The following is a 25,023-nucleotide window of genomic DNA, read 5'->3' as shown; positions in this document are numbered from 1 at the left end:
CTCTAGGTCTTATATATAAGCCTGTTGTACAATCACTGTACCATCTCCTCAGTCTATCATGCTGTTCTTTTCCACTTTTTTGTTTTCAACTTCTGTACCAACTGAAATATCATATGCCATTTTGCACCTCCATAGGATGTCTGGTAAACTCTACAGTCTCTAACTTTTGTGTCTTACAACTGATTTAATTTAAAAGGACAGGCTGAGTTACGTGTCATTTAAACACTAATGTTAACATTTTAGCCCACTGTCTATCATGCAGAACACCAACTATACAGGTGCTTTATATTTTAAGTCTGTGTATTGTGTCCTTTACAATAGGATTCCTCTTTCCTATTGTCCAGTAATGTTTCACTTTCCTTAATATTTTGCAAAATTTTTACAGAATGAAATTTCATAAGGAAACATTTTCAAATAAAACACAAAAATTAAGAAACACTCTAAGTTCCATTTTAATTCACTCTTTCTCCCTTCCCTATTCCTCCCCACCTTTTTTTTTTTTTTTCTGATGAAGGCAGAGAGGCAGAGAAAAACAGAGTAAAAGAGACCACAGCACCAACGTTTCCTTCAGTGTGGTGGGTGCTAGGCTCAAACCTGGGTTGTTCACATGGCAAAGGAGCACACTATCCAAGTGAGCTATTCCACTGGACTTTTAATTCACTTCTTCCTTCATCCCTTTCTTTTAAATCAATGCTTTCTTTAACTTGTACCATCGGATAACCTGGATTACAGGAATGCTAAGAAAAATATATATATATATATATATAGTCCTAGCACTTAAAAAAATGCACTGCTGAGTGGTATTAAAGAAACAAAGCAAGAGGAAATACAGGGTGAAACAAGAGTAAGCCCTTGGTCAATTTCAATTACTAAAGAAGGTGGGAAGTAGTAAAAGAAGGCAGGGAGCCCAGTGCTATCTATACAGGGGAGGGAGATGGTGCTTTGATGATGGGTAACATGTATTGACACCTATTTTGAGGAATTATAGAATTGTGTTCCTGTAATAGTGGTCTTTTAAAACAACATTTCCTCAATAAGAACAATTTAAAAAAAACGAAACAAGATGATTTTTAAAAACTCCAGCCTTGCTCCAGTGGTGGTGTACCCAGTTAAGTGCACAGGTGTAGCAAGCGCAAGGACCTGGGTTCAGGCCCGTGTTCTCCACCTGCAGTGGGGACACTTCACAAGTGGTGAAGCAGGTCTGTAAGTGTCTATTGTTCTTTTTCCCTTTCTAACACCCCTCCTCTCTCAATTTCGCTTTTCTATGGAATAAAATAAGGAGAAAAAAATGGCCACCAGGAGCAGTGGATTCCTAGTGCTGGCACCAAACCTCAACTGCAACCCTGGAGGCAAAAACAAAACAAAACCAAAAAACCTCCAGTTTTACAAATGCTTACAAGAATGTTAAGTTCTACAATGTCAGATACTTTGCTTACTTTGTTCAACCGTTTCAGTAATGAGTGGCTGCCACGTACTAAATAATTATGAAATCATTGAAGACAGTTACTGTAGCATCTACATAGATGTTAATTAAAATAACTAACTAATGAATGTTTTTCATCATTTCATTTCTCAGACAAACTTATAGGGTTATCAATAAACTTATCTGTGAGCCAGATGGGTTATCTATCATCTGTAGGCTCTCACAGTTTGTCTACTTTATGAGGCAAGTTTGCTCATCTATTACCTAGAGCTGATATGAAGATATAACATGACAAGTGCCATTTAAATGTGTGTTAAATGAACAAAGAAAACTCACTATATGCAAGGTTCATATAATACATCCATATGCATCGATTTATACAAAGACACTTCACTGTTTATTTTGAAATGTTTATGACATAAATATGTATTCAGAAGCCACCTAACAAAGCAGTACTTTATTTGCACCACAACAAATATATAAACTATTACCAAAATCTCTCTATATTATAAAATCTTAATTCATGGGGTTCGGGCAGTAGCGCAGCGGGTTAAGAGCACATGGTGCAAAGCTCAAGGACTGGCGTATGAATCCTGGTTCAAGCTCCCGGCTCCCCACCTGCAGGGGTATTGCTTTACGGGCGGTGAAGCACGTCTGCAGGTGTCTTTCTCTCCCCCTCTGTCTTCCCCTCCTCTCTCCATTTCTCTCTTTCCTATCCAACAACAAGGACATCAATATCAACAGCAATAATAATCACAACAGCGATAAAAAAAACGAGGGCAACAAAAGGGGAAAAAATAGCCTCCAGGAGCAGTGGATTTGTAGTGCAGGCACCAAGCCCCAGCAATAACCCTGGTGACTAATTAATTAATTAATTAAAAACAATATCTTAATTCATTATGAAAGCATTCTGGATGTTTCCATATCTAGTAGATCTAAATATAGACAAATATGGGGCATTAGGTCAAAAAACCTCAAATCTGCTATATTCTTAGCTTTAGGTTCCTGATTATTAAACAACTTGTTCTGCTTTATATCTTAATGCTTTTCAGCCACCAAATTGCAGATGCTACCATAACTGCAATCTGACTTCCCTGGGCAGGTGACCTCACCAATGTGTCCTGGAACGCCACCTCCCCAGAGCCCCACCCCACCAGGGAGAGAGAGAAAAAGGCTGGGGTTATGGATAGACCTATCAATAGGCTTCTCCATTCCCAGAGGAGAAGCAATGACAGAAACCAGACCCTCCACCTTCTGCACCCCAAAATGATCCTGGCTCCATACTCCCAGAGGGATAAAGAATAGGAAAGCTTCCAATGGAGGGGGTTTGATACAGAACTCTGATGGTGGGAATTAAATGGAATTATACCCCTCTTAGCCTATACTCTCGTTAATTATTATTAAATCACTAATAAAAAATAAAATTTAAAAGTTTAAAAAAGATAAAAAATGAAACTTAAAAATGAAAACTCAAAATGAAACTTAGTTGTCTCAAAAATGAAACTTAGTTGTCTTTTTTAGTGACATAAATCTCCATTTCCCATTGATATTTGGAAAGTTAAAAATAATTTTAGATTTGTGTTTGAAAATTCCTCCTTCTAATAAACTACTTTGTAATTATCACTTTTAAAATGTTCATATATAAAAATCCTTTGAGTAAATTTTAAGCATCAACTGTGAAATATTAGTTTTATTATTGAGTAACTGGCTGGTGTTGTAAAGCCTGAAATTTTTATTTTTATTTAATTCTGGAGATAAGTTAGGAAGCTCACTAGGTATCTGGACATCAGTGTGTCACCTGGTATAATCAACATATCACCAGTCATACTCTTTACTTCTTGGAAAGACATGTTCAATTTGTCCAGTTAAAATTAAATGCGCTACGGTACTTGAGACACTTTAAATATTCTTGTTAAAATCATAGAGAATAAGGCAAGTAATTCCCTAAGGGAATAGTAGAGCATTATTACACAAAAGGAGATCAGAGAGTTGTATGGAAAATAAGATATCATTAGTATAGAGTTCACATAGAAAATTTCAGAAACTGTAAAACACACCCAGGGAATACAGCAGGACAGCAAAATGATGTCCAGTGGTAAAATACAGGAAACTAGGGCCAGAAAGACACTTCACATGAATAGTGCATTTATTTTTGCCATATGAATGTTTGGGCCCCCCCCAGACACACACACTGAAGAAAGCTTTGTGCTGTCTCTCTCCCCCAACGCCTCTGCCTATGTCTTTGGCACTCTCTACCTGAAAAAGTCAGTACAAAAAAAAGGGGGAAAATGATTACAATAAAGATAAGAAACTAAACTTCACAAATCCAGGATAGTGTTCTGCTTTTAACTTTACTCCAGGGAAGAGTTCTATTTTGTCAACTTCATGGTACTGACAATTATGTGTACTTTTGAGATAAAAAGGCAACTTTTTTTAGTATAACAGATAAGGATTTTGCTAAACATCAGAGAAAGACAAACTGCAAACAAACAAAAAACCAGATGACTGCTACATACCTGAGAAAAGGCCAACAAGTTTATCTATTTTTTAATAACTGCTCAACATTACAAATAGTACTATAAAATAGTATTATAAAATAACAAAATATGATGAAGTGCACACTATGGTTTTTGCACTGAAAAACAAGTCATAGAAAATACTGTTCAAATCTCTATTCTGTGTAAATTCATCATACATAAAAAATGAACATGGGCTTAGAAAACAATAATTTTGCATCCAAAAATAACATTCCAGAATCTCTGATTTCAAAATTCACTCAACAAAAAAAATTTAACTCCTCAGTTTTCCACTAACAGTCTTAGATGTGCTTAAGATATAATGCTCTGTTTTATTAGATATCAACTTCAGAGTTTTCTATTTTGGTTCATAAAAGATCATGGAAGACAGCAGCTTTTTGTAAAATTCAGAATGTAAAGCCTCATTCGACTACTTTAAACAATATTCAGTTTTGTCTTTAAATTTTTCCAGAATACAGTGTCTACATATATAGTATGTACAGCACAGCACTGAGACAGAAGTTGAGGCAATATGTCTAGGTAGGATTCAAAATAATCTACCTAAAAAGATTATATAAAAATCTTAACTACTCCTGTAATTGTTTTGATTTTACTCAATAACTTAATCATAAAAGTAACATCAGATCATTATAAAGTAACGCCAGAAAAATGCCCACATTAAAAGTAATCTTAAGCATTATACAGCCTAACCTTTTCATTCAATAGTTTTGTCTTTGCTTCATAAATTTCTACATAGCCTTGGATTTAAGGAATTTTCTAGCTTTCTCTCTTACAGTTTTAATCATCATTATACTGTTTTGTTCAAGCACACTTTCTTTTTTTAAATTCAGTTTTCCTTTATTGAGGGATTTTAATAATTTGCAGTTGACGGTAAAATACAGTAATTCATACATGTGTAACATTTCTCACTTTTCGACATAGCACTCTTACTCCTCACCTAGCTCCTCTCCCACCATCATGTTCCAGGACCTAAAAACTATCCCCCACCCACCCCAGAGTCCTTTACTTTGGTGCAATACACCAAATCCTACCCATGTTCTGCTTCATGTTTTCCCTTCTGTTCTTATTTTCAACTTCTGTCTGTGAGTGTGATCATCCCATATTCATCCATATTTTTTTTTGCTTATTCACTTAACATAATTCAAGGACATCTTCTCTTCTACTGACTATATTACAAATGACATATTCACTACATTCACTGCCCTTTTCAACTTTTCACTGTCCTTTTAAACTTTTCATAGTTTTGTTAATGACTTTTAAGCTTTTTTTATAAAAAATATATTTAGTTTGATTTAATGAGAGAGCAATACAAAGAGAAAGATATACAGAAAGATGCTAGAGCACTATTTAGCTCTGACTTACGGAGCTGAAGGGGATTGAACCTGGGACTTTGGAGTCTCAGACATTAAAATCTTTTGCATAACCATTATGCTATCTCTCTTATTATTATGAGATAATTCCCCAAATTATATCTATTATGAATTTCTTTTTTAAACTAAAGATATGAATCTTACTGTCTAGTAGGTACTGGATTATGATGTTTCATCTAAACTTTATTGTTGGTGAAAAAGCTAAAGAAATAAAATGAGATTAAATTGTATAATTACACATGATTAAGATGTTAAATTTTGCTATGTGCATTATGTTACATATAAATTATTATTATTTTATTGGTGGTTTAATAATGATTAACAAGACTGCAACATAAAAGGAGCACAATTCTATATAATTCCCACCACCAGTGTTCCCTGTTCTTTTTTTTTTTTAATCTTTTTCTTTTGCTATTTATTTATTCCCTTTTGCTGCCCTTGTTTTACTGTTGTAGTTATTGTTGTCGTTATTGATGTCATTGTTGGATAGGAGAAATGGAGAGAGGAAGGGAAGGCAGAGAGGGGGAGAGAAAGATAAACACCTGCAGACCTGCTTCACCGCCTGTGAAGTGACTCCCCTGTAGGTGGGGAGCTGGGGGCTTGAACCAGGATCCTGATGCTGGTCCTTGCGCATTGCGCAACGTGCGCTTAACCTGCTGCTCTACGCCCGACTCCCAAGGTTCCCTGTTCTTTATCTCTCTGGGTGTATGGACCAAAGATCTTTATGGGATGCAGAAGATGGAAGGTTTGGCAACATAAAAAATTTTAAAGAAAAAAGTCTGACTATTATAAAAGGGGAAAGGAGAGATGATATTATCTCTATTTCCTCTTAAATTCCTTCCATACTAGGAAGGAGAAAAAAGTAAATAACTCTTCTGTAAATATATATATATATATATATATACACACACACACACACACATATATATGTTTATATATGTGTATACACACACACACACATATATATGTTTATATATGTGTATACACACACACACACACACACACACACACACACACACACACACACATATATTTCATTAGGAAATAAATCTAGGGCCTTAACGTCATCCAATCTGGTCCCCTACACCTACACTGAACTTCTCTGTTCCAGACTCTTGGAAACAGAGTTGGCAGTCAGCTGAGGTAAAGAATAAACACCTCATCACAGTCTCCTGCAAGCGTCAACCCGGCTTTGACCTAGCACATTATGATTGGGCCCTCCTCAATCGCTATCGAACAGGCCATGGCTGGTGCGCCGCTATGTTCCATCGCTGGGGAGCCAGAGACGACCCGAACTGCCCCTGCGGCTACAGACAGACTATGACCCACATAGTCAACGACTGCCACCTCTCCAGATTCAAAGGAGGTCTCGAAACTTTACATCAGGCTCAACCTGACGCTGTTGACTGGCTATGGAAGAAGGGCAAACACTAGAAGAAGAAGAAGAAATGTGTACAATACTGTTGAGTGTCCTCCCTGCCCAAATTGTTGATTGCCTTTTTTTTTTTCCCCAAGAGAAGGGGAGACAGAAATACAAATGAGAGAGGGAAAGGCCAGAAGAGACAAAGAAGACAGACATCCAGCACTGCTCTACCTGCTGCATCAATAATGGAGCTGCTTTAGGGTCACAAATAGTGTTCTCAAGTGGTACTTAAGCCACAGGCCTCACCCACAGCAAGGTCTGTGTCCAAGCATGTGAGCTGTCAGTCCAATCCTTTATATTAATTTAATTCCAACTCAGTTGTCATCTCAGTAGTGAGATAATATAATCTGCACATTCACATTTAAATTTTTATAGAATCTTTGAGAAAAAAACAAAGTAAATTACCTTGCAAAATCAAGAACCATCTCAAAATTTGTCAATTTTAATAATCTTATCAGAAAGAACAAGCTTTTATACAATTTAGTTTTCATTTAATCATGGAAATGAGATCATATGTATGAGTGTGACCAAGGCAAACGCTAGAAGAAGAAGAAGCGTGACCAATAAATAATAAAAAAAAATGGGAAGTGGCTAGAAGATATCACATTCCTTTCTTTTCTTTTTTTTGATATCGCATTCTTACATTGTACACTTTACCATGAAAAAGAACCTGGGTTCAAACCCAGGGCCACTACATGAGCCACAATGCCATAGGGAAGCTTCAACAGTGGTGGAACAGTGCTGTGACATCTCATTTTCTCTGTCTCTGTATTTATCTAGGGAGGTGGGGCAAAGGTGGCTGGAAATGGTAGAATTACACATTTGTGAAGTCTAATAGAAAAAAACACAAATAAACAATAACAAAACAGCTTATCATTATTACAGTTAAATATTTGAAAGTACTATAGAAATTAAAATGTTGGGCAGTGGAGTGCTGGTGCTCCCATGAGGTGAAGTCCAGCAAGGAAGGCAAACTGACCGGTTTTCCCTCGCTCGTTCAAGAGACAACGCTATTCAGGCAAGAGACACCGGGTAGAATTGAAGCACTCTCATTTAATGGTAGACAGACTTGGGTTTAAATAGGAATTCAGACAAAGAACATATTTCAAACATGTCATAAATTACAGGTTTCTTAAAGGTCAGCTTTCCCCTATGATAGGGGGCTGGTATGACAGGAATTGATGAGATACATAAAGGTCAAGACAATTATTCTCCATGATGTAAGCAAATTAATTATCCAAAGGTATTTGAGAGAAACATAGGGGTAGAACCAGCAGGGTGAGATAGAGAGAAGATAAACAAGCTTCGTAGATATCAGAAGGCTATAAGGAAATAACGTTTGAAGTTTCACTGAAGTCAAGGAAGTGTTTAATGGAGTTCGCTTTCTCTAGTGATCAAAAGTGAGGTGATTGTGTGATTTCTGGCTATGTGAACTTTAAATGAACCTCAAGGCAGGCAGCCATGTGGCCTGCAGTTAATGGGGAGAAGCAGTGAGGTTTCTGTGGGCTTGAGAGTCCGAAAGGGAAGAACTAAGTCTGAGAGACCCTTTACTCATCTCCGTTGAGAGAGACTAACAAGGGGGTATCTTCTCAGACCTCCATCCAAGGATGGGGGGAGTTTGCTCTAAGCTCTATCAAGCTTACACATTGCCCCACATCAGGGCAGTCAGTTGAGCACACATATTACCTGGGCTCAAGCCCTTGCTCCCCAATTGCTGGGGGGATAGCTTCCAAAGCCGTGTAACAAATCTGTAGGTGACTCACTCCCTCCCCCTCTGTATCTCCGCCTTCCTCTATCCCCTCTTCAATTCTTTCTGTACTATCTAATGAAGAGGGAGGGGTTGGGGGAGAAAAGGAAAAATGGCCATGAGAAGCCGTGGATTTCATACGCATGCACTCAGCTCCAGAGATAACCCTTGTGGCAATGAAAAGGTAAGACAAAATAAAAATAGGAAAACGAAATTAAAATGAAATTTCTAACTTTTACTTTACCTGCAGTGTGAGACACTTTACTGCATTCCATACAGTTCCAATAAATTCTTTCATTCTTTCTTCAGGACTTTTGCAGCCTTCAGACATTTTCAGCATGGTCTTCACAGGAACTGACAATGGTCGAGATTCTAAGAAATAGAATATCTAGTTATTTAAGAGAATGAATCTTATTTAAGAGAATGAATCTCAATCTCTCTATCTGTGTGTGTGTGTATGTGTGTATAAATATATATGTTTCAAGAGTTTAATAATTCTTCACTTAAAATTAAAATATCAGGGGCCAGGTGGTAGCCACTGGGTTAAGTGCACATAATACAAAGCACAAGGAACCGCATAAAGATCCCAGTTTGAGCCCCCAGCGCTCCACCTGCAGAGGGTTGCTCCACAAGTGGTGAAAGCAGGTCTGCAGGTGTCTATCTTTCCTTCTCTCTCTCTATCTCCCCTTCCTCTCTCAATTTCTGTCTGTCTTAACCAATAAAACGGGGGGGGGGGGGGGGAATGGCCGCCAGAAGCAGTGAATTCATAGTGCAGGCACTGAGCTCCAGAGATAACCCAAGAGGTAATAATAATAGTATTATTATTAAAGTAAAGTAAAATATCTAGAGAGGTTAAAAAAAACTATTAGAAAATGTTATCCTACATAAATCTACTGAATTTTTCACTAGTGAAATATATGGAGTTTTCAAAATATATAAGTAGTTTGAATACTATTAATAAAATTATAAAAAATAATCAGTGAGAGCCAGAAATGGCTCAATCAGTAAAGCACATACTTTATCAAATACGAAGATCCCGGATAGAACCCTTAGCCACCACTGAGGAGCACCTATATGAAGGAGGCTTCACTAGAGGTTCTTACTTCTTGTCTCTCATCTATCTCAAAAAAAGAAAGAGCCTGCCAGGAGAGGAGGAATTGTATAGGCCCAGACCCAAGTGATAACAGCAGTAGTTATTTTGGAGGGACATGCAATTAAAAATTCCAATTAAATAAAAATTATCTTATAGATATGTAAAAATTTGAATATACCATTCTCCAAACTATATATATATATATATGCATATATATAATATATATGTATATATATTTATGTATGTTTGTTTTTTTCCCCTATAAATCCACTGTGCCTGGTGGCCATCTTTATTATTATTTTTTTTTTTTATTTTTCCAGAGCACTGCTCAGCTCTGGCTTAAGGTGGTGCAGAAGACTGAACCTGGGACTTCCAAGCCCAGGACATGAGAGTCTCTTTGCATAACAATTAAGATCTCCCCCATACTTTTCCCCACTTTTTTATTGGATAGGACAGAGAGAATTTGAAAGGGGGGGGAGATAAAGTTAGACACCTGCAGACCTGATTGTGTGTGTGTGTGTGTGTGTGTGTGTGTGTGTGTCTTTGTGTAGTGTCTTCAAACCCAGATGGTTGTGTGTTTCCCAGTGCTTGTGAGGGTCCTTATGCTTTTTACTATGTGCACTCACCCAGTGCACCACTGCCCAACCCCTCCTCAAACAATTTTCAAATAATTTACAAGCTTTTTAAAAAAGACTTTCAATTTTGGTCCATACTCCCAGATGGGCAAACAACAGGGAAGTTTCCAAGGAAGGGATGGGACACAGAAATCTGGTGGTGAGAACTGTATGGAATTTTATACCCGTATTACCTTACAGTCTTGTATATAAATATAAAATCACTATTAAAAAATAAAACATTAAAATACTTTTTTCTGTGGTTGTGAATATTTTACAGGTAGGACACGTATATTTACAAAATAATTTTATTTTACTTTTTAGCTAAATTATCTGTAAGGCGCACTACATGCCAGGTAGTATTAAAAGTGCTTTACAAAAACATAACAAGCCTTTAAGAAAAACACTCTTTATTAGACTCTTACTATCATCAAATTCAAATAATGAAACTGATCCTACAGAAGTCAAGTAACATATTCTAAGTTACCCAGCTCTAAGTAAACAACAAAAACACTGACCAAGTGTTACTGATCAAGGCCATCTAACCTCATGATCCAGACTTTTAGCCATTGTGCTGTGGTATATCTTCTGGAATTCAAACATTTGCAATGACCTTTAGCTTTATTAAATATGCAACAAATGTATCGTAGTTCTAGTATGGATCATAGCATTGTAAGTAATTCATAAAACATAATTTGCCATATCTACTGGAGTAAAACAAATATCTATGTTTAGCATGCTGGCCTGATATTTTTTGTTTTCAACAATAAACTACTTACTTTTCATATACAAAGTATACTGGAACAGTCATTTCATATGTAATTATCACATAATGTGGTAAAGTATTATAAGTTCAATTCTATGCTATGGAAATGAGGAAAGAAATGGAAAGGAAAACAAACAAACAAACATGGAACCATGTAGACACTGAAGCCCAGTGATAAGATATGTCTCATGGAAAAATATAAGTAAATAAATTATGTGATTATAGTATGTAGAACTTTCAGGTTATTAGATCTGAAATACAATTGAACTTTTTTCCTACCACAGTCAACCAGCCTACTGTTTTCAACTTAAGTGCCATTTCATCTGAGAAGTGGTTACTGAGTTCCTCAAATTAGATTTGATCCTTCCTCTATAATCTCATAGAATTTAGACAAAATTTCACAACATATTTAATTCTTCATGGCATATTAGATGTCTAAGCATTTGTTTTCCAAAAGGGAGAATTAAAAGATAGTAACAGCAGTAAACAATAGTGTAAATGGTCAGACTTTTAAGATATATTCTGAGTTCTGTACCCTATAATCTCAATTTTTAATAAAAATAATCTTTATGCATATGTTTATTAATGCAACACACCAGTTAGATAAAATTGGTTTAAAATCATAAAAATAGCTCCAGGTCACAGAATTAAACAACTATATATTTTCTGTATCTTTTGAGTCAATCAATGACTTAAATTACTATGAGATTGAGCTGAAATCTGGAAACAATTACTCAAAGTTTGTATGTTAAAACCTTGTGTTTGTATTCATGGGGCTGGCTGGAGGTCACTAGATAGAGCTCACACATTTCCATGCTGAAGGACCAAGGTTCAAGCTCCTAGGTTACTTCCAGGTTTTGGCTACTACAAATTATGCTGCTATGAACAGAAGTATACACAGAACTTATTGGATGAGTATGTTTGATTTCTTAGGATATATCCCCAATAGAAAAATTGCAGGGTCATAGGAAGGTTCATTTCAAGACTTGCAAGAGTTCTCTGAGTTCTCCAGACTAGTCTCCAGAGGGGTTGGACCAAATCTACATTCCCACCAGCAGTACAAGAGGGCTCCCTTACCCCCGTAGAGGTTCCTACTTCTTAAGATACCTGAAGAAAACATCCCATTTTCATTGCTTCAAAGAAAGAATGATGTCACAGAATATAAACAAGAATCAAACTATTCCTCAATATTATTTATCTCTTCCAAAATGAACATAATCCTGAACAACACTATATTAAGTTTGCATTACTTCTTTAATCTCACTTAATTTGAGAATCAAAAATAAATTAGTTTTTATATTAAGGTAATGTTCTGCATACTGAATATAGTACTAAAAATTGTCACTGAAACGTATTTCAAAATTGGAATAATCCTACACAAACGTAAGTGACCCTGGAAAGTTCACATCTCTCCAGTTCTGATATTTAAGAGCTCTACAATTTAATTTTGCTTGGGAAACAAGAGTTAATGCCTTTTTTCCTCTATATCAGCCACTAAGACAAAATCAACTTTCATTATTTTAAAAATATTTTTTCTTTATTATTGAATCGAGACAGAGAGAAATTGAGAGGGGGAAAGATAGGGAGAAAGACAGCAAGACACCTGCATCATGGCTTTACCACTGAAGCTTCTCCCCTGCAGGTGGAGACCAGAGGCTTGAACGTGTGTGTGTGGGGGGGGTCATACACTGTAATGTGAGCGCTTAACCAGATGCACCATCATCTGGTCCCAAGATTAACTTTCTAGTATCACCGCACTATCAACCAGATCACCATCACAGAAATATTTGTACAGAGGCCAATGGCTCCCATCTTTCACTCTGTAACACTGAAATCACGTTTTCTGTTCTCTAGAACACACAATACAGCACCATCAGGATCTCCTTGTATGTTCATAAAAGTTTTTCAAGAACTTGTTATTTCCCCTTGTATTCTGACAAGTAAAGGCATTTTATCCTGCAGAGTCTTCACAAATAATTGATGTTTTCTCTCCTTTAGGTCACTGAGAATTGGCTGTGGGAGTGAAGCAAATGACATTCCTGATCTTTATTGCCACATCTGCCCTTTTTTTTGTACCTTCTCAATAAAGAAAAAGCCTCATTTTAAATTTACAGTCATTCGCTACTTAAGAGACTTTATCCATCACCTTTGGTATCACTTCACTGATGGAATCTTTTACAGAACTGTTGTGTTATGAGGGTACATTTCCATATTTCCCCATGACAGGTAACCCAGATGTACTGAAATCTCACCATCAAACTATCATCCTGTTCAACCACAGAGACTTAGACCCAACTTCCCTTTAGTGACCCTCCCCTCCCTTCTCTGTTCTGAGTTCCCAAACTTGTAATTCAGAATATAATTCACTGAAGATTCGTTTGTTTTTTTTTTTTTTAGATTCCATCCATGACTACCTCAAAGAAAATTAGGTAGGTTCAGTGAACAGGTTCTCTGTTCTATTGTTATCATCTAGTCTATAAATCCAAGATGCTAAGTCTCACAATTTAAATATGATCTAAAGTGAGATGGTTACTTGTAAACTTTGGAAGCAATTTAGAGCTAATATGTGTGCTTCCCTTAAATTTTTGTGAGTCACAAGTATTTATATATATATTTTTTAAAAAATTTTTATTATTTATTTTTCCTTTTGTTGCCCTTGTTGTTGTAGTTATTATTACTGTTGTTGATGTCATTGTTGTTGGATAGGACAGAGAGAAATGGAGAGAGGAGGGGAAGACAGAGGGGGAGAGGAAGACAGACACCTGCAGACCTGCTTCACCGCCTGTGAAGCGACCCCCCTACAGGTGGGGAGCCAGGGCTCGAACCCAAATCCTTACACCGGTCCTTGCGCTTCGCGCCACCTGTGCTACCACCCGACTACCTATTTATATATTTTTTTATTTAGTATATATTTTAGTAGTGATTTACAAAATTATAATAGAGGCATAATTCCATATCACTCCTACCACCAAAGTTGTGTGCCCCACGTCACTCCCCAATGGTAACCACCATAGTTCTCCCAAGGTCATAGATATGAGTTGACTACATATACTTCTTTCTTTTTTCAAGTTGTTTTTTTTTTTTTTTTTACCTCTAGGGTTATTGTAGGGGCCAGAGTCTGCACTACACATCCACTGCTCCTGGAGGCTATTTTCCCCACTTTGCTGCCCTTATTGTTGTTGGATAGGACAGAGAAAAATCGAGAGACGAGGAGAGACAGAGGGGGAGAGAAAGATAGACACCTACAGACTTGCTTCATGACCTGTGAAGTGACCCCCACCCCTGCAGGTGGGGAGCCGGGGGCTAGAATCGGGATCCTTCAGCCAGTCCTTGCGCTTTGCGCCGTATGCGCTTATCCTGCTGCACTACTGCCCGACCACCCCTCTTTTTTCAAGTTTTGTATTTTAACTCCCTATATTCTACTTATGAGTGAAATTATCCCACAGTTACCCTTCACTTCCTTCCTTCCTTGTATTAATCATGATCACTACCAGTACCACCCATTTAATCCTAAAGGACTCTTTTTACAGTCTTTCTCTGTCTATTTGTCTCTCTGTAAATTTGTCTCTCTCTTGTTTTTCTAAGAGTCAAGTTACCCTGGCTGTTTGTGGGGCCAGGAAACAATGCTGGGACCTCTCCCATGAAAACCCTGTGCAATAATGTGCTATCTCCTACTCTCTCTAATCTTTCTCTTTCTCTTTCTCTTGAAGGTAAAGCATATAGAGACCAGAGGTATGAGTACATGCAAGACGCCAATCGCTGCCTGAAGGAGTGCTGCCATATTATGAACACAGCAGGTTCGCCTTGAAAAAGAAATAGCAAGTATTCTACCAAGTTCCTGAGATTTTTGTGGTCTGATGTAAGGATGACTAACAGGGTTTATCAGAAGACTGTGAAAAGCACGATCATTTCTACATTCATGAATTATGTTTTCTACTTTCTAGACACCATTATCTCTATTCTTCCCCCACCCCCCTCCTCAGGTATTTCTTGACTTCTTGTTGGTTCTAATCTCTTCCAGACATAAAAGCTGCAGTGTCTAAGGATACAGTCCTGGGATATTTCTTTTTGATACAAACTCTTAGATGATCTCAAAATCATATTTTCTATAACACCTCTTCATGGTGACAATTCTAAATAATATTCTGAACTTATTCCCTAAACTCCAGAGAGACTATGTATCCAACTGACTACTCCCAGTTTAAGGCCCTGAACCCCCACCTGCAGGGGTGGGGGCACTTCACAAGCAGTCAAGCAGGTCTGCAGGTGTCTATTTCTCTCTCTCTCCCTCTCCCTCTCTGTCTTCCTCTCCTCTCTCGATTTCTGTCTGTCCTATCCAACAACAGCAGCAGCAACAACATAGGAAAAATATGTCTGCCAAGAGCAGCAGATTCATAGTACAGGCATGGAGCCCCATCAATAACATTGGAGGAAAAAAAAAAAAGCCCTCAAAGAGTATAACATTCTGTTAAGATTTCACTAGTCTTGCTCAACAAATTGTTTGGCTTCGTATGTTAACTCTCTTTTCAATCACCAGGTTCCAGATGCCATCAGGATGCTGGCCAGGCTTCCCTGGATTGAAGACCCCACCAATGTGTCCTGGAGCTCAGCTTCCCCAGAGACCCACCCTACTAGGGAAAGAGAGAGGCAGACTGGGGGTATGGACCGAGCAGTCAACGCCCAAGTTCAGAGGGGAAACAATTACAGAAGCCAGACCTTCTACCTTCTGCAACTCACTCACAACGACCCTGGGTCCATGCTCCCAGAGGGCTAAAGAATGGGAAAGCTATCAGGGGAGGGCGTGGGTTATGGGGATTGGGTGGTGGGAATTGTGTGAAATTGTACCCCTCCTACCGTATGTTTTTGTTCATTAATCCTTTCTTAAATAAAAAATTTAAAAAAAAAAAAGATTTCACTAGTCAGAGTCTTTACAATAGTTTACAAATTCTAATAGGATCTAGCCTCCTCATAGTCTTTTTTACTTCCTGTTCCATCCCTTACTCCAAAAACTATGTTCTAGGCAAATTGTCCTCTTTACTGCTCCTTGAAGACAAGAATACTGGGAAGAAATAATAAGCTCAAAGCACAGTGGAAAAGAGATCACACCCAAGACAATTTGCTCAATTGTCCATTTCCTTAAATCTGTAGGAGACCACAGAAGGATTTAGAGAATTTCAGCACAGAAGAAATAAGGGCAGACAGATGTCAGTTGTGGATCTTATTATACTGTTATTATTCCATTCTGCTGGTGTGACTTGGAATACACTTGACAATGAGATAAAGGAAAATGATGACTTCTTCCAGGATCTATGAGCCATGGAAAACTTGCTAAGGTCTCCATTCAAAAATACTACTGAGTTCATAATTATGCTTGGATTTAGGGAAACATAGATATGTAAAAATGGGGTCATACTTCTGGAGAGTTTACATTAAAAAGAAGGAAATACATGGGTAACAGAGTAGTAATAGCTAGGTGGCATAATTCTTCTATTTTAGAAAAAATAATCTGAATATAAAAGTGCAGTAATTGTCGAAATATTGACTTATATACTTAGCACAATGGGGAAATTGAATTCTATAGGGACTCTTATAAGACATTCTGAGAACTCAGAACTCTCACTAGTAAGAAATTAAGAGTATTAAGTACTTTTACTCAGATCTAAATCATACTGTATATAATTAATGAAAATGAGCTACACTTCATAATTCCAATTATGAGTTTTAGTGTTACAAGAAAGCTATATACTCAACAAACTCCTCTGTTATAAGGAATAAGATAAAAATCCATTTATATGTTTAAAGTTAATTTACATGTTAAAAATCATCTATATCTGTATACTGTTCTCTGTTTCCATAGCTACCAATCCCAAAAATGCTGATTAAAAAGCAGGGTTAATTCACATTTCTGCAAGGGTCTTTGCCATTTACAGTCACAGTACAAGCTGCTCTCAAACACAAAATACTATTAGAAAATGTCAACATCTTAGATAAAATACAAAAGTGTCCTATCTGATTTTCATAGACCCAGAGATGCTGACTTTGCCTCTCCAAAATTGGTTCAACTTTATTTTTCATGAATTCCACTAGAGAATCTTTATGCCATTCTATTTAACACTTAACACTAAATGTACCTTTACTGAACTTTTTCAGCCCCTAAGGTCTACAGGAATAGGTCCTTTTCTAAATATTCTCTTATTTTAGGAATCTTACTATATTGCATGCTATGTTTTTTTTTCTTATGGCATAAAGTTCAACAGAACAGAAACTGTACCATACAGTACTTCTAGTTTTCCCAAGTACAGAGCACAGAGTTAAAAACAATGCAAGAATATAAGGTTATATTTATTGATTACCTATTTATCTGATAAAGAGAAAATGGTAACTCATAGACACTGAGAGATAGCACTCCTGGTAGAGTGCACACTTTATGCATGAACACCCAGGTGAGAGTATCTAGCCATCACATGGCTGTATGATGTCAATGGAAACTTTTATGAGTGGTAGATCAGTGGAAAAGAATGACAACATCAACAAAACATAACAGCAACAGAAATGAACAATGACATAAAAGAATGGGGGAGAAATGAACAAACTGGGACAATCAATGACAATCTATTATAACCAATGTAAAAAATAATATTTTAGGTGTCTTAAGTTAGACAGGTACATCTTTGATGATACAGAGCCAATTTCAAGGAAGACTAAAACAGAAACAAATCAATGGGACTACATCAAATTAAAAAGCTTTTGCACAGCAAAAGAAACCATTACCCAAACAAAGAGACCCCTCACAGAATGGGAGAGATCTTTACATGCCATACATCAGACAAGAGGCTAATAACCAAAATATATAAAGAACTCACCAAACTTAAGCAACAAAAAAGCAAATTATCCCTTCCAAACAAATGGGCAGAGGATATGAACAGAATATTCACTACAGAAGAAATCCAAAAGGCTAACAAACATGAAAAATTGTTCCAGGTCACTGATTGCCAGAGAAATGCAAAGTAAGACAACATTAAAATACCACCTCACCCCTGTGAGAATGGCATACATTATGCTGGAGAGGTTGTGGGGACAAAGAAACCCTCCTATACTGTTGGTGAGAATGTAAATTGGTCCAACCTCTATGGAGAGCAGTCTGGAGAACTCTCACAAGGTTAGAAATAGACCTCCCATATGACCTAGTAATTTCTCTCCTAGGGATATAGCGTAAGGACTTCATAACACCCAGCCAAAAAGATATGTGTACATCAATGGTCACAGCAGCACAATTCATAATATCTAAAACCTTGAAGCAAACCAGGTGCCCAACAACAGATGAATGGCTGAGAAAAGCTGTGGTATATACACACAATGGAATACTACACAGCTATGTAGAACAATGAGCCCATCTTCTCTGACCCATCTTGAATGGAGCTAGAAGGAATTATGCTAAGTAAGCTAAGTCAGAAAGACAAAGATGAATATGAGATGACCCCACTCATTAATAGAATTACAGAATTTGAAAAAGAACAGAAAGAGAAGCTCAAAGCAGAATCTGGCTGAGTTTGGAGTATGGCATCTGGGCTCAAATTATTAATACATTTCTAATAATAACTGATTCTTTGAAATGTTAAATCTCCTAAAAGCTAAAATTGGTGTTGTTCCTTTATAAGATACAAATATATGTAAACAGTATAAAAGGACATAAATTATGGTGAGGTCTTATATGCCACAGCAAATCCTAACAATGGTATTTGCAAAATGAACCTAATTGCCAAATAACTGAGATATAGCTATAACTAACCATTGCCTTCTTTAACCCCAAGACAGCAGGAACCATCCCGGTTCTCTATAAAATCTATATTTCTCCCAATTCTGAAACCTCTATGGTTGGGCTCACTTTCCTGCATGCTTCTCCCAATACATACCAGCTGACAGTGCATCTGCTGACCACAAGCTACTCAATTCAAACAGTACCACACCTCGGCATGTTTCACTTTAGACTGTGTCACAAGAGTGGAATGTCAACTCTTCAGTTTCATTATTCTGGTAAGGCCTTTCCTAGCTCATAGCACTCCTTAATTCCAGTTCAGGCACCAGGTTCCAGATGCTATCATGATGCTAACCTGACTTCCCTGGGCAGTAAACCCCACCAAGGTGTCCTGGAGCCCCACTTCCCCAGATCCCTACCCCACTAGGAAAATAGAGAGACAGGCTGGGAGTATGGATCAACCTGTCAACACCCATGTGTTGCAGGGAAGAAATTACAGAAGTCAGACTTTCCACCTTCAGCACTCCATAATGATCCTAGGTCCAAACTCCCAGAGGGACAAAGAATAGGAAAGCTTTCAAGGGAGGGGATGAGATATAGAGTTCTGGTGGTGGAAATTATTTGGAACTATAACCCTCTTATCCTATGGCCTTGTCAATACTTCCATTTTATAAATAAATTAATTTAAAAATTAGATATTAGATATGGACTATACAATACACAAGGGGAAAAATAACTGGAGCACTTCACGATCTGAAGATCAACGATATATTTGAAGACTCAACCCCACTGGCAAGGGAAACTAAAGAAATAATAAACAAATGGAACTGCATCAAATTAAAAAAAAAAACTTCTACACATCAAAAGAAAACTTCATTAGGATAAAAAGGAAGCCTATCAACTGAGGAGATATTAGCACATTTTATATCCAAGAAGGCGTTAATATAAATGATTTATAAAGAATATAGCTCAACAATAAGAGAACAAATAACCCAGTAAAAACAAAACAACAAAATAAATAAATAAATGAAACCAAACAGTGGTTAAAAGACCTGAACAGATAGTTCTCTAAGGAAGACATTCAGAGGGATCTCAGACATATGAAAATATATTCCACATCATTTATCACAATGAGATATCACCTCACATCTGTGAGAATGGTCTACATGAACATAACAGCATTGGTGAGCAGACGAAGAAAAAGAAACATTGTTGGTGAGAATATAAACTGTTATGCACCCACAGGAAAAACAATATGGGACAAGCAAAACAGCTCACTTGTGCACTTGAGCCTGGCCCCCATTGCTGTTGCCTAAGCCTCTCTCTCTTCCTCCCTATTTCTATCTAAAATAATAACAAAATAAATAATTATAAATACTTTATGTACAAGCAATACCACCCCCATGCATATATATATATATATATATATATATATATATTCAAAGGTCATGGAAACTAAATTCAAAAAGATACATGCATTCCAATGTTCACAGTAACAGCATAATTGCCAAAGTATGGAAGCCATTTAAATATCCAACAACAAATGACTACACAAGTTATACAATAGACAGTCAATGGAATACTACTCTGCAAAATAAATAAATAAATAAATAAATAAATAACAAGGTAATATAGTTTGGGGCAACGGAAAGAAATGGATGTGAATTTTGTTTAGTGAAATGAGAAGTGAAAGACAAGTACCAGGTGATTTCTCTCATATGTGAAAACTAAAGTAAATAATTTTTTAAAAACAAGGGAAGGGGGGGCAGTGAGGGGGATGGGAGAGGGAGGGGAGGGGGAAGGGAAGGGGAGGGGAAAGGGGGGGATGCAGGAGGGGAGGAGAAGGAAAGGGGAAAGAGGGCCCAAGGGGAAGGGTGGGAGAGGGGAGGGGAGGGAAGGGAAGAGGAAAGGAGGGGAAGAGAGAGAGGAGGGAAGGGAGGGAGAAGGGAAGAGGGGGTGCAAGAGGGGGAGGGAAGGGGAAGGGAGGGAAGTTTAAGATGGTTGTTGTCAAATAAATTAAAATATTATTATTTAGCACAGAAATTACTATATAGAAAAAGTTCCACCTTATAATTTTTCTTACTAAGTACACCAAAATTGCCATCTTTACTATCATAAGCATTTTTTATCATCTTAATGAGCTTTCACCTGTCTTTATTTTATAAAAAAGACTTAAATCTTGTTGATTTTGAAGGGGTATTATACTTATTCCCACTTTACATATGAAGAATATATGCTCTGTGAAAACCATTTGACACAGGAGTGTGAATATGACATAAACCTAATTTTCCTTATATTTTTTGTATCAGATAGTCTTGATTTTTCGATCTCTATTGTATGTTAATCACTATTTTGACTATTTTATTTGGAAGTATAAAGTTAAGCAATTTGAAGAAAAGTGACTTTTTATAGTAATACTATTCTTAAATTTCTGGATTTTGGTTTATATATAAAATTTTAAGCAACTTGTCATAGAAGCTAGAATAGTACCTAAAAGTTTTCATCAAAATACAAACTACTTTTTTTAATATCACTCCTAAAAGTCCCTGGAGAAATAATGGCTTTTGGATTCTGCAAGTCAGTGTGACATGGCATGCAAAATTGTATCTCATACTGAGCCAACCAGGAAAATATATGTCATCACTATATGACATTCAGAATTTCATCTGGAAACCATAATCGTGTTCCCACTGCTGAAGAGGTGTGGGGGGGGGGGGGTAGGGGGAGGCTGCACACAAAACAATTTAGTTGAATTTTTGCTGAATTCATTCCAGGTCATATAAAAACTAGAATTACTTATTTCCGAATAATTTTATATTCAAAAACCTCTAGTAAATTTAACATCATAACATGTCTTTCAAAGAACAATGAATTAAATTGATACAGTTCAAGTCATCATAGTGTTGGAAGTTCTTGCCATAGCAATCAGGCAGGAACAAGGAATTAAAGGGATACAGATGGGACAAGAAGTCAAACTATCCCTATTTGCAGATTATATGTATACATAGAAAAAACCTAAAGAATCCAACAAGAAGCTCTTGGAAATTATCAGGCAATATAGTAAGGTGTCAAACTACAAAATTAACATACAAATGTCAGTAGCATTCCTCCACTCAAATATTAAGTTAGGAGAAGAAATCCAGAAATCAATCCATTTTACTATAGCAACAAAAACAGTAAGATATCTAGGAATAAACCTAACCAAAGAAGTGAAAGACTTGTATAATGAAGATTATTCATGGAAATAGAAAAAGATACAAAGAAAAAGATACAAAGATATTCCATGTTCATGGGTTAGAAGAATTAATATCATTAAAAATGAATATACTACCAAGAGCCATATATAAATTTAATGCAGTCCCCATCAAGATCCCAAACATTTTTTTAGGACTGTAGAATGAAAGCTACAAATGTTTATCTGGAAACAGGAAAGACCTAGAATTGCCAAAAAAAAAAATCATGAGAACAGAACTGGAGGCATCACACTCTCAGATCTCAAATTGAATTAAAGGATCATTATAATCAAGACTGCTTGGTACTAGAACATACATGGACACACTGACCAATTGAGAGCCCAGAAATAAACCCCCAAACTTATGGGTATCTAATCATTGACAAAAGTGCCCAGACTACTAAATCAGGAGAGTCTCTATTCCACAAATGTGTGAAAAAAATGTGTTGAAATGTGCAGAAGAATGAAAATGAACCATTATATTTCACCAAACACAAACATAAATTCCAAATGGGTTAAGCAATTGGTTGTTAGACCAGAAACTATCAAACACTTAGGAGGAAAATATTGGCAAAACTCTTTTCCATATAAATCTTAAAGGCATCTTCAATGATACAAATCAAATTACAAAGAGAACTAAAACAAAAATAAACCAACAAGACTACATCAAATTAAAAAGCTTCTGTACAGCAAAAGAAATCACCACTCAAAGTGACTCTTTACAGAATGGGTTATCTTTACATGCTATAAATCAGAAAAGAGACTAATAACCAAAATATATAAGGAACTCACCAAACTCAGCAATAAAAAAACAAATGACTCCATCCAAAAATGGGGAGAGGATATGAACAGAATGTTCACCAAAGAAGAGTTCCAAAAGGCCAACAAACATGAAAGAAATTTCTTAAGAGTAAAAATTTTTTCATACAAAGTACAAGAGGGGAAAAAAAAACAACTGAATAAATTTACATTTCAATAAGTACTCCAATTACATCTAAATATTTTCAAACTGATTTATTTTAGATCTACCTTATTAGCTATACTACATTTAGAAAATTCCTTTTCTAAGGAGTAAAATACTTTTAAAACCACATTTAATCCTTAGCAGAATAAAATTGATTGCATTTTATACACTAATGTTCACTCACTAATATTTTCCATTGAAATGAAAAACTCAAATTAATCATAAAGGAATGGACTTTTATGCAGCAATACATGATTAAAATGAGTAACATCTAATATACATATAATCCACAAAAATGTATTTCTTCTATATTAATAATAATTCTAATTATAATTAGGAACCTATTTGCACACATTTAAGTCTAATTCAGTTAAGAATGTGTGGGTTAAATATTTATTCTTTTGGTTTTTATGGAGGAAATGCTATTTTACAAGAGCATACAATTTAAGATATCCTCAAAATTTCTTAAACATCATAGAAGTACCACACTCTCTCCACTCTGTAGCACTATACTTTTTCTCTTTTTAACCACCTTTATGTCCCTTTTTAGTCTTCTCAGATCTGATAAACTGGACCAAAGGTTTATTAATGTTTCACATGAAATTTCATGTTGTTCTTAAATCCTATATATGCAAGATCATTCAATATTCATCTTTTAACTGCTGGTTCATTTCGCTTAACATGATCACCTCCAGATCCATTCATGTTATAGCAAAATAAAAGATCTCATGTTATAGCTGAGTGATATTCCAGTGCTTGTGTGTCACAAATTCTTACTCATTCCTCTACAATTGACCACTTAGATTGTTTAGAAATGTTAATGGGTGTATATAGTCTGAAATGAATATAGCTATACATATCTCCAGGTTAGAGTTTTGGTCTTTTGTTGAATAGATAGCTAGTAGAACTGCCAGATCTTTTTTATTCAATATTTTGAAGAAATTCTATACTTTTTTCCACAGGAGTTCACTCAAAGTCACCACCAACGGTGCAAAAGTATTATTTGTTCCACATCTTAGGCAGCACTTGTCTCTGCCATTTTTGATATATGTCATTTTCACAAGATCAAGGTAATATAAAAGTCAATGTAAATAGCTGGTTACTAGAGCTACAGATAATAAAGTCCTTTATATTCATTCTAGAAGTTGTCTGTCTTTGACCAGCATCCATGCAAATACAACCAGATAACTTGTACGCTTTGAGATAGAGCAAATTCACAGACTATTTACAACTGACACATACCTGTTATTGTTTTTGTTTTTATAGGGCTGCTGGCATATTCAGAGGCCTGACAGGATTGTTGCTTTGCCAAAGGTGCACTTCCAACAGAAATTTCATCCTCTTTCCTTCTGCTAGTTGGTATAACCAGAGGGACAGTTACCACAGGCTGCTGTAAAGTGTAAAATGAAATACGGGATTATTTTCTATATCATAAGCAATAATAGTTAAATATGACATCACTAAGGACAATCTTTCATAAATTGGTGGTGAGAATTAATCAATCTTGCTATTTCTCGGTGTTTTACTTTTTTCTTTCTCTCATACACAATAACTCATATACAGACATGCATTCTATTGATAAGTGAGACAATTATAATATTTAATCTTAAATTACAATTCTGGGTGAAAAAAAGAGTTGGAAATCATTAAAATTTAACAAATTTTAATGTAAAGTGTAATACAGTAAGGCAAAGGTCAGGCAGTGGCACACCTGCTTAAGTGAACACAGTACAAAGCACAAGGACCCATGCAAGGATCTAGGTTGGAGCACCTGGCTCCCCACCTGCGGGGGGGGGGGGGGGGGGTCACTTCATAAGCTGTGAAGCAGGTCTGCAGGTATCTATCTTTCTATCTTCCCCCTCCCCTCTCAATTTCTCTCTGTCCTATCCAAATAAATAAATAAATATTGAAAAAAATGGCCACTGGAGCAGTAGATGCATAGTACAGACACTGACTCCTAGCAATAGACCTCGAGGCAAAAAAAAAAAAAAAAAAAAGTACAGTACGGCAAATCAAAATGGCTTCTAAATTATCACTATCATCAGAAAATTTAAATATCTGACTAGATGAAAAAGTGTATTTATACAACTTATATCTG

At 36.4% G+C, this 25,023-nt stretch overlaps 1 protein-coding gene across 1 annotated transcript in view; it reads right to left on the bottom strand.

Annotated features, from left to right (window-relative positions):
• VPS13B (vacuolar protein sorting 13 homolog B) overlaps positions 1 to 25,023 on the bottom strand; it is a 634,327-nt gene that overhangs the window by 386,833 nt on the left and 222,471 nt on the right. The window contains exons 20-21 of the mRNA XM_060195774.1: positions 24,168 to 24,315; positions 8,745 to 8,872 (exon numbers count right to left, since the gene is read on the bottom strand). Coding sequence (XP_060051757.1) covers positions 8,745 to 8,872; positions 24,168 to 24,315 — 276 coding nt within the window. The remainder of the gene's footprint in view (positions 1 to 8,744; positions 8,873 to 24,167; positions 24,316 to 25,023) is intronic.

The sequence above is a fragment of the Erinaceus europaeus genome, chromosome 8 (genome assembly GCF_950295315.1).
Source record: "Erinaceus europaeus chromosome 8, mEriEur2.1, whole genome shotgun sequence".
Taxonomy (NCBI): domain Eukaryota; kingdom Metazoa; phylum Chordata; class Mammalia; order Eulipotyphla; family Erinaceidae; genus Erinaceus; species Erinaceus europaeus.
The sequence above is the reverse complement of the archived record's forward strand: the minus strand, read 5'-3'. Positions and strand labels throughout refer to the sequence as shown.